Here is a 10811-nt window from a genome sequence, read left to right as displayed (position 1 = left end):
TACACATGCATCACTGAGGAGAAGCTTGAGTTCAAGACAAGCCTGGGCTAAATAGCAAGGCTCTATCTCCCAAAAAAAAGGTGGGGAGGGGAACTGACTGGTCAGATGAACACTTCTTTACCACAGCCCTACTTCCAAATAAGGGAACCCTGTACCTCCCCCAGGAGGAGGACTCATAAAAAGCTCATCCATAGTTGTTGGGGGAGTGATGGGCCCTAAATTATAGTGGAAAAGAAGAAAGCAGAGTGTCTGTATAGCCACCATAACCAGCCCTCGATGTCTGGCTCAGACACAACATTTGCATGTCTTGGGCTTTCTACTGCTGTGATAAAATGCAAAACCGAGGCAACTTTCGGAAGAATGAATTTATCCTGGCTTTACAGTTCCAGAGGACCAGGTTCCGCAATAGTAGGGACAGAAGATGGCAGACACGGTGGCTGAATCTGGAAGTTGAGAGCCGAGGGCTCACACCTCAAATCTCAAGCAGAGAGCCAAAAGAGCAGACTCAAAATGGTGCTGCTTTTTAAACTCTCAAGGCCTACCCCTAGTAACATGCTTCCCTAGAAAGGCCACACCCGCAAAGACTCCCCAAACAACACTAACTGGGAACCAAGTATTCAAATGGTAGAGAATATGGGGGACATATATGATTCAAACCTTCACAACACATGTATATTTTTGTATGTTTACATGCACACACATAAACATTCAAGAGATAAAGGCAGGGCTTTTGCTGGAGTGATCATTATTCTGGCTTCCAACAAGAACCTCATATTCAATCCATTCCTGCCACTGAGAGTCAACAGCTGGGCGTCAGGTCCCCATTACACTGGCTTATGACAATGGCTGGAGTACATTCTGTACAGAGGGACTGGGCGGCAGCTGGTTTATTGCCCCAGTCCTGCTTATAGGGCACAGCTAACTTCTGAACTGCCAAGGTGGAGCGATTTTTATTCCCATTAGATGGGAAACCGATTTCTTGAGAAATCCCCACTTAGAGCTGTAAGATTAAAACAAGCTAACAATCCTACAGACTCAGGTATGTGAGCACAAGAGGCTTCTGTTTTCTTGAAAGCAGGTAGTCTTCACCAGGACCTTACAGGGGCGGGTGACAGCAACCATCTAGACACAAGAGCAAGCCAAGTGAGGACACAGGAGGTCTGGCAAAGACTGATACCAGCTCCCCTCTGAGCTGGCTATAATAAACATACCAGGAAGGACCTTCATCATGACGAATGATCTGCCGCATTTATCTGGGGAGGGTACAGCCTAACATTCCCTCAGGATTCCCTTTGACTTGACTTTTACTCATATTTATTTATTTTGTTTGTTTGTTTCTGAGACAGGGTTTCTCTGTGTAGTCCTGGCCATCTTGGAACTCATTCTGTTGGACCAGCCTGGCCTCAAACTCAGAGATCCACCTGCCTCTGCCACCGAAGTGCTAGGATTAAAGGCATGCGCCACCACTGCCTGCTACCCTTTGACTTTAAAAGCCATCAAAAGCAGTGCCCCCAAACCTCTGATACTTGTTCAGTCAAGGATGTTAGAATACGAGATAAAGAAACCAACCAGGGGTACACCAGGGGAATGAGAACACAGCAGGTGACCAGTATCGGAGCATCCACCCACAGGTTGATTAGTATAAAGAGAAACCTGTCCCTGTACATGGTGAGGCTTCAACAAGTACCATCTTAACCATGTGACCCAACGAGGGAACTAGCTAACATACTTTTTCCTGCCCATTCTGGTGACAAAAATGCCCAACTTCACTGGTTACATATTGATCAAAATTTTTTTTTCGAGACATGGTTTCTCTGTGTAGCCCTAGAATTCACTCCAAACTCAGAGATCCACCTGCCTCTGATTCCTGAGTGCTGGTATTAAAGGTGTGTTGCCACCACCACAAGGCTTGATCAAACTTCTTAAAGCTATGCTTGTTAAGTGTGAGGTATCAATGAAGTCCAGGCTATGGAATACTCTCCAGGACAAATGGGCTCCATTCTTAAAATGTCAGTGTCTTATGTTAAAGAAATGGCTCAGTGGTTGAGAGCACTTGTTGCTCTTGTAGAAGACCTGGGTTCAGTTCCCAAAACATACATGATGACTCACAACCTGTAAGATCTGATGCCCTCTTCTGACCTCCTTGGGCAGGAGGAATGCACACGGGACTCAACATACATGCACGCAAAATACTCATATACTTAAATAGATCTAAAAAAAAAAATCTTTTAAATGTCAGTTTCTCAAACGGCCAAGAGATACACTGTTCTAGACTCCAGGCAGACAGGACAAAAGTCTGCATGGAAACTTTGGGAACCCTTACAGAACCAGAATATAGACAGTACACATAACAGTTAAAGAGTCTAGGAGAGACAGAGGGAATAAGGGAACAGAGCATGACATTGTATCAACCGCTCTGTCTGGGGAGATCCCACAGTGCCTACTACCCCACTGCCTAAGCACTTGAGCGTACAAATGAGGGTGGGGTGATCACAGCTCTGCAGTACTAGGGTGCCTTGCTTCCCTGTGCCATTCAGAACGGCCATCCGAGAAGAGTGGCCAAGGGGCACAGGGGAGATATGTCCAAACTCAGAAGCACAGAGTCTTGATACACCTGCTTACCTGCTGTGCGGGCATTTCTTAACCCATCTGAATCTTAATTTCCTTACTGAAATGAGTCCTACATGTGGTTGCACACGTCTGAACTCCCAGCTAAGCCCAGGAGGTTTATCAAAAGTTCAATGTCAGTGTGTTAAAGTGTAGTAGTTTGGGAGTCTTAAGAGATGCGGTTGAGAGCTGACCATGTATGTCACTGTAGATCCATGGTTCTCAAACTGTGGGTGACAATATTTACATTACTATTCACAGCAGATACTTGTGTTATTTACCAGATATTTATTTATGTTACTATTCGTAAGAGTAGCAAAATTACAGTTATAAAGTAGCGGTGAAAATAACTTTATGGTTTTAAGGTTGAGAACCACTAGCTCTAGATGCTCTCAAGGACCACTTAAATTGCCTTATTAAAGTAGAAACTGGATACACTTTAACACACTGGTATCTGAAAATCTATGAGAACATTGGTTTGTGCAGGTCCCAGGGGTGCTGGCAGCAGGGATGGTGTACCCCCCTTTGACAGCACCACAGACACACCTCAGCACTGCACTCCTTGGGTTTCTTCAGGTATGTATTTAAATGCACACACATCCACAAGTGTGTACGTGAGAACTTTTTGTTTCCTCTCTCACCTTTAGCAGCTTTGGGATACAATTTTACCTTGTCCCTTTGCTCTGCCACATCTAAGAAGCAAGAAACCACAGGATATAGGTAGCAGGAGCAAGCAGTACCTGGGGGCAGAAAGGCTATCACAAGTTCATTTTGATGACTACACAGCAGAGGCCCTCTCTGGAGGACTGAAGGACTGTATCCAGCGCCGTGTATCCCAGATCCAAGGCCTCTTCTGCAGTGAGCTCTACCCCATGACTTGCTTTTGCTGGTCAGCACAGCCCAGCCCTGTCAGGCAAGCAGCCTCTGTGCAAGGAGGCTCACGCCACTGCCATAGGAAAGGAACACTGGTGAGCAATTCCAAAGGACTGGAAAAGCCAGAGCTGAGGAAGCCGGGCGAGCAGGCTCAGAGCATGTGGGAGGGAGCCTGGTCTCAAGAGTTTATTTAATGTGGGTCTGCACTCTAAAGCTCTACCTGAGAAAAGAAGAACTAGAAGTAAAAACTCTTCTCAAAGATGGTGGAGGCACAGCCAGTCTCTTCTCCCTCTGCCCAGGGGAGACCAGAGTGCAACAAAGACCTTCTTTTTCAGGCTAACAGGCCCCACGTGGGCTATAATCAGCTCTGTAGACACTGTGAGTAATGTCACCAGGTCTCTACAGAACCCCCCTCTCCTCCGCATCAGATTTGTCACCTACTCTAGAGACAGCAGAACCAAATCCTGTGCTTTCGATGGGTAACAGGTCCCATAAGTCATGGCCTGGCCATACCATTGAACACTCACACCACAAAGAACAACACTGTCTCCCGAAGTAGTAGACACGTGGAACAAACCCTGCCCAGCATCCCATTCATGCCCTTCTTAAATGTTACTGTGGCGTGCACACATGCAAATCCACAGAGGACGACTGGAGAGGCGCACAGTGCAGGACGCAATACACAGCTGGGAGACGGTTCTCTGTGCTACTTGTAAAGGTTCCTAAGAGGCCACTGGCAGTCTGGAGACTAGGGAAGGACCACTGGTATCGGCATGTTCCTGAACAAAGGGCTGCCCACCAAGAGGCTTGGCTCTACCCTGGGTAGAAGAAGTCCTGCCCAAGCCATTCTCTGCTCAGACAAACTGACTTCTGGGCAGTTATGTCAGAGAGTACCAGTGGGAAGAGGGGCCAGCAACATCTTGGACAGGAGGCTCTGAGGTCAGAGTGCACTTTGCAGGGAGGAGGCTGAAATACACTGTCCAAGAACTCCATGCAGGATCAAATCCCCACTTCAGTGGGGAAGGATAATTTTGCAGGCTAACCCCTACCAGTGAATTAATTCAGGAAACAGGTGAGATGGATCTTATTCTACTTTTCTATCCCCACTCCAACCACAAACCTTACTCCTGCCTCCAGCAAAGGACTATGCCCAACCCTGTGCTTACCTTCCTCTGGTTGCCCTGGGGGCCACTAAATAGCCCTGCCAGCTCAGGGAGCATACAAAGGCTCTATGTGCTACAAAGATAAAAACATGAAATAATTCTGAAAACAATTCTTAATGGGAACAAAGAAGTAGTAGGGATCTATTTCGGGGTAGGAGTCTCCAGATGCAGGAGGCTTGCTGCTCAATGGAGTAGATTTTCTGACATCCTCCATTTCCACCTCAAATCCCTTGGCCTCCAAAACCACCTGCTCCTGGCCTTACTGCTCCTCCAAAAGTAAGATTAGCAAACCTCCCAAGTACGGGCTGAGCGGTTCCAATTACATAAACAAGTGGCTTGGATTGTGGCATTTGCCGGAACATCAAGTCCTGAGATGGGAGAGGCAGGGGTCCACAGGACTTAGGGAGCTAAGCAAGAGGGGCAGGCAGCTCTTTGCAAACAACTGTACAGGTGCTCACATCAAAGGAAAGCCCTGGCTAGGGACCCTTGCCCTTCCCAAAGGCACTAAACATACAGCCCCCAGACCACCTTTCCGGTGGTCATGGCACATGTCACCAAACCACGGCGAGGTTTGGGAACAGCTACACACCACAGCTGGCTACCTGTTAACTAAGGTAGCTATAATAATCACTCCTGCCAAAAACTAGTATTGGGTATTGGGGCGGAGTTAATGTGGCATGGCCTCAGTCAGCCGCGGCCCGCTGTGACCCAAACCAAACCACAACCACCCCAGAACCAAAGCCTACGTGGAAGGCCCTGGGACCACCTTGCTGGATTCTCCCTTCTGTACCCAACACACTCTGCATTTAAGCACAGTTAAGGAAGGCAATGGCTTCCCAGAGGTTGAACCAGACTCCACCCAGAGGCAAGCATTTGAGACTCACCTGGGTACCAAAAAAAAACGCAGCCTAGACTTCCAAACCCCCGCTCTCGAGGGCCTAGAACCCTACGGTTACCCGAAGGTGGCGCTTCCCCCTAATCTCAGCACCCAAGGAGGGCGGCCCCGGTTGCCTACCCTTGGTCTAAAGCACACTATTGGCACTCAAAAGAAGGCCGGCTCTAGCCTCTTCTACCTGCTCTGAGCTTCCTGGCGCTCCGGAGAGAATGGTTCCCTCCCACTACGGAAGACGCGGTCCTCAGCGCCCCCAAACGTTTTCTAAACGCCAACTGAGACTGAACGGATAAGCGAGGCAACCAGGAAAACACCTTGGACCCAACCCGCCCACGACAGCCAGCCCCTCCCTTCAGAAAAGCCCTCTGCATTTCACCAGATCTGCAAGTGGGAAGTCACGGTGTAATATTCTGCACCAAGATTTCTCAATCCGATAGTTGGTGGCCGAACACCCCAAACCCCACCCAGCACTCTTGGTTCACCAGGTTCTGAACCCCGCTCTGCTCCTCCCCCACGGCCACACCCACCCCGGCGGCAGCTTTTCCTAGCACAACTGGGAGCCCTACATAAACCCCACGCACCTACTGGGCTCGCACACCACCAATTTTGACTCTGAATGCCTGGAAATGGCCCGGCCTTCATTCAATCCCGTCACCTGCCAAGCGGTTTGAGCGGTCAAAGCCTAGAGCTGGGACCAACCAACCCACCCCCGCCTCTGCGGTAAAAGTTCGCCTGGGAACCCCTAGCTTAGAAGTAGACAGAGCTCGGGCACGCCCCAGTACGGAAAAGCTCCAGCCCCCACAGCTTCAGTGTTTTCCCGTGCTTTTTGGTCAGCCACTCAACTGTTTTGACAACAAAAAAAAGTACAGCCCCTGGTAACAAAGCAACGGAACTAAGTGTTTTTGCAGTGAACTTGCCTCAAGGCTGTAAAAATAAAAGCTGTAAAAAAAGAGTTAAGTGTTACAGAAGAGTTTCCGTGAGCTTAAAGAAAATGCAGTTAAAGGTTTGCACCGCTGTGTTAAAGCCAAACACGAGGGGAAGGGCTTCCATATATATGAATCAACTACCTAGAGTCGGGCCCCAGCGCGGCGAAGCGATGCCCGGGAACCACGGAACCGAGTGACCCTACGCCACCCCAGGTTACAGGCTCTGACCGGCCGCCCTGGTACAGGTGCCACCGTCAGTCCAGGAGCAGGTGAAAGTTGGACCAGAAAGGGCATCAGAAGAGATCGCGCCTTCGTAGAGAAAGCACAGCCCCCCCCCTGCGACCAGGCGCGCCCCCGCCGGCCGGATGGGCTGGGGCGCCTACAAAGAGCCGCGGGTGTGGAGCGAGGACTGGGACCGCCCCCCGCGGCGGCCAGGGCCGCCGCTGGGTCGGGTTGCGACAAATTAAACCTTAGAGCGCTGGAAAAATTACAGGAAGAAGAGAGCGAAGAATGTGCCGAGTGGCTGAAGGGATCCCTGTCCCCGGGTGAACTTCGCCCGCGCGGGCCGGCCCCTCCCTAGCCAGAGAGTACCCGGAGGCTTGGGGAGAGGATGACGAGGCTCCAGCCCCGGGAGCACCCACGCCCCAATCGTAGAGCGCCGCCCCCCAATCCCCCCACCCCCCGCAACCTCGAGCGCACCTGCCCGCGCCGCCCGCAGCCCGGGATGACGACATACACCCCACGGCCCCGCCCCAAGAACCCGGGAGGGGGCGTGCCCGATGGGGGCGCGGTCGCCGAGAGGGCGCCGGCTCCGAGCGCCCCAGCCGGCCAGCGTCACGCGAGGCCGGAGCACCAGGGCAGGGGCGCGGCCGCGAGCGCCCTCAGCTCACGGCTCCCCGCCCCCGGCCCCTCTTGCGCTGGGCCGAGAGCTCTGGGGGCGTGGCTGTCCCCGAGCAGTCCCTAGTCCGCTCGTTCGCGGCGTTCGTGCTGCCCCACTGACCTGTGTGAGTTCTCAGGTGCGCCTTGAGGTGCGAAGATTTCCCGTAAACTTTCTCGCAGCCCGCGTAGTGGCACTTGTGCTTCCTCTGCGGGGACTCGAGGTCCGCGCGACTCCGGCCCCGCCGACCCCTTTGTCTGAGGCCGGGCTCGCCGCTCCCCGCGGGGCCGGGCTCCGGCTCCAGAGCCGCCTCGGGCTCGCTCCACGCGGGGCTGGGGGGCGCGGCCGGCGCGCCTGCTTGTCCGGGGGAGGCGGGCTCTGGGGCGGGCGGTGGCGCAGGGGGCGCGGGCGGCAGGCGGCAGGGGGTCCTCGCCTTGCGCGCAGCGGCCCCTTCTCGGCGTTCCGCGGGGGCGGGCGCCGGTGCCTGCTGGTTGAGGTCCGCTAGGATCCGCGCCACCACGAAAAGCGAGGCGCTGTCCTTGCCGTCGCAGCGCTCGTCAACGCGGGGCAGTGTGGGGGCGGCGGCGGCCGCGCCCTCGGGCCGGGGCTCAGGCCCTTCCCGCGGCTCGTGCACGACTGCGCGGCTGGACATAGACACGAGGCACTCGGCGGCAAAGTGATCCACATAGGCGGCGGCTGCCATGCTGTGGGCTCGGGCGCGCGGTGCTCTCGCAGGAGTCGTCAGCGGCGCATCCGCACCCACGGCCTCCGGAGAGCGGCGGGGGGCGGGGGCGCGGCGCGCCCTCTTCTCCGGCTGGGCTGGGCTAGGCTGGGCGCGCAGCCGCTTCTGCCGTCACCCGCGCGGCTCCGCGTCCGCCTGGCCGGGTACTGGAGGGTAAGCGCATGGGGGGCTCCGACGAAGAGGGTCCGCGTGCGGCGTCAGGGCCGGCTTGTCTCATGGATGTCGAGCGGCGATGTTAGGCGCGACCCCTGCAAGTTGCGGTCGTAGTTCCACCGTGCATTGTGGCAGGCGGGACAGCCTCCGTGCGCGCCGCGGCTCGGTGTGGGCGGACCGGCCCCGGGGGTGGGCGGGGCCGGGGCCACATCTGGACCCGACGTCAGCCCCCAGCCACATCCTGGCGGCGCAGGTTACAGGCGGCAGCGGCCGCAGGGAGCAGCGCGCACGAAGGGGGCGGGGAGCCTGGAGCGCGCACCAGAGGGACGGTGCGGTCGCGCGCCCGCGCCTTGGGAGGGGCGTGGCCGGCGGCATACGTGACCACCATTGGCTGTTGAGTACTCTATCTCGCCAATCCGGGCCTCCAGAGGGCCCTACTGGCCGCGGGACCTGCGCGCGCCAGTGGGCGTGCCCCTGAACCGGCAGGAGGAGGGGCGGAAATCGGAGCCCAGCGCGGGGCACGGTGACGCACGACGTTCGAGGGTGGCGGGCCACGGTGTAGCGGCGCAGGGCTGGGGCGCGTGCCTCCCGCAGCGGGAACCCCGCCGGGCCTTTCCGTGCCAGAGTTTTTTTGTGCACAGGCAGCCGTGGGTGGCGCGAGGATGGCAAGGCTACGGAGGGCACCCTGTGGTCGCTCCTCCCGCTAGGAGCGCGAGGGAGGTGGCGTGTCGGTCTCGCCGGGACCCAGGCGGCCGGCCTCGCCTATGGGCGGGATACCGCCCCTCCTCACCCCACCGCAGCGTTCTCGGGTGGCTGGGCTTGTGTTGCAGCCTCCTGCCACCTCCACACTCTGCCCCTATCGAGCTCCAGTCCTCGGCGCAACCCAGGCGGGATCCAAGTCACCACCAGGGCCGCCCCGCCCCCGCGCGGCCGCGCTGCCCTTGAGCCTATGTTAACCTGGCTGGTGCAGGGCCCACTACTGCCAGTGCTGAGAGAGTGAGCTACGTGCTGGGGCTGCGGTCGCGGCTGTTCAGGGAACGCGGGGCCCCTTCCTCCCCCTTCCTGCCCCAGGCCTGCTGCCAACTTCTCCAGGCCGCCCCTCTCCCACCGCGGTCGTGGAGGCTTCAAACACCACCAGCTGCGAGGACCCCGCCCAGGGCGCCCCACCCATCCACTGTCTGGGCCTCTAAAGGAAATGCTCAGCTGCGCCCCGCCGGGTCCTTCCAACCAGGCCACCTTGCTCTAAAGTCTAGACACACACACATTCGTATTCTTTTTCTCGGAATATGCTAGGCCGTCAGCGAGAGAGACGATAGCTTCCTACTGCCTTTGAACCGATCTTAATGCACTTTTCGGGAGCTGGTCACAGCTGGTCTCTGACCTGTGAAAACAGGGTCAGCAGCCTCTGCTTTTTCATTGTGGGTGGTGCCAAACACGTAATTCACCAGCAGGTCTGGGAGGCCGTCCGATGGTCCACCCTAGTGGACTAAAGCGGAGACAGTCACCTCACTGGCAAAATGAAGAACCATGGTTCTGACTTAAAGTTCTTTTACTTATGTTAATCACGGGAAACTTAGCAATTAGGGATTTTCAGTTGTGAAACTAATGTTAACCTCTGAGCACCCCCGAGTGCTATCACATCACATACCCCCAATTTCCTCACCATTGGGCTGCTGTCTCGTGGAGAAGCTGGATCAGGGCTCTGTAGGAGGGTCTCGACTTGGCAGAAAGTCGTCATCTTTGTTCCAGGCAGATTGTGTTGATGACATTTAAGAGACTGTGTCCTGACCAAGTGATGACTCAGAATGTTCCTCTGTTCCCACCACATGCCACAGACAGTCATTTCATTGGGAAAGAGCTGGCCCCTACACCGCCTTTCTGACCATGTGTTCTTTCCTGACCTTCGGCAACCAGGGGAATTCTGCAGTTTAGTGCTGTCCTTGTGGCTTCTACCTGCACTGGTGAACCTTCCTAGGAATACACTATTATAGGCGTTGGACTCCTAGTCATAGGCTTCTTTGGTAGCTTGAGTCAATGGACCGTTGCTCTGATGCGCCCCATCCAAGCTTCCTTTTGATAGTGGCCTCCCAAAGGGTTTCCCCTGTGCATGCGGAGCATTTTAGGGACAACAGTCAGCATCCCTAATGATTTTTGAAAAGTTCACTCACCGAGAACATAATGATTGGAGTCTCAAGCCTGGCGTTTCTTGTCCCAAGCACAGATGGAAATATCCCAGGGGTACAGTTCTGCTCTCCAGTGAACAGCTCGTAACTATGGGCCCATGTTTCCTTACTAGTAAGATTTTGACAACCATGCCATACATAGGTAAGTGAGAGTAAGGGGAGTTCTTTTTAGGTGGAAACAAGACGGGGGAAAATACAACAGGTTGGACCAAGTGAGAGCAGTGAGTCATGAAAACACTAAAGATGAGTGAGGTTATGGGGTGAAGGTGGTAGTTGCGTCGACTTGAACTGCCATTCGGAGCCTCTGAAACAATCCCAACTATAAGACAAAAATCTCTACTATGAGACAAAGATGAACAAGGACAGAAACAGGAGGCAGTAAAGCTAAAAAGTCC

The 10811-nt window shown here is 54.7% G+C and overlaps 1 protein-coding gene across 1 annotated transcript in view; it reads right to left on the bottom strand.

The window, feature by feature from the left end:
• The window catches only part of Klf13 (Kruppel like factor 13), a 50995-nt gene extending 42376 nt beyond the window's left edge, over window positions 1-8619 (bottom strand). Inside the window, exon 1 of the mRNA XM_005357809.2 lies at window positions 7462-8619. Coding sequence (XP_005357866.1) covers window positions 7462-8041 — 580 coding nt within the window. The 5' untranslated portion in view covers window positions 8042-8619. The remainder of the gene's footprint in view (window positions 1-7461) is intronic.
• Between the last annotated feature and the right edge of the window lie 2192 nt (window positions 8620-10811).

This window comes from Microtus ochrogaster, chromosome 22 (genome assembly GCF_000317375.1).
Source record: "Microtus ochrogaster isolate Prairie Vole_2 chromosome 22, MicOch1.0, whole genome shotgun sequence".
NCBI lineage: Eukaryota > Metazoa > Chordata > Mammalia > Rodentia > Cricetidae > Microtus > Microtus ochrogaster.
Note: the sequence above shows the minus strand (reverse complement) of the source record. Positions and strands in the feature narration are given on the sequence as shown.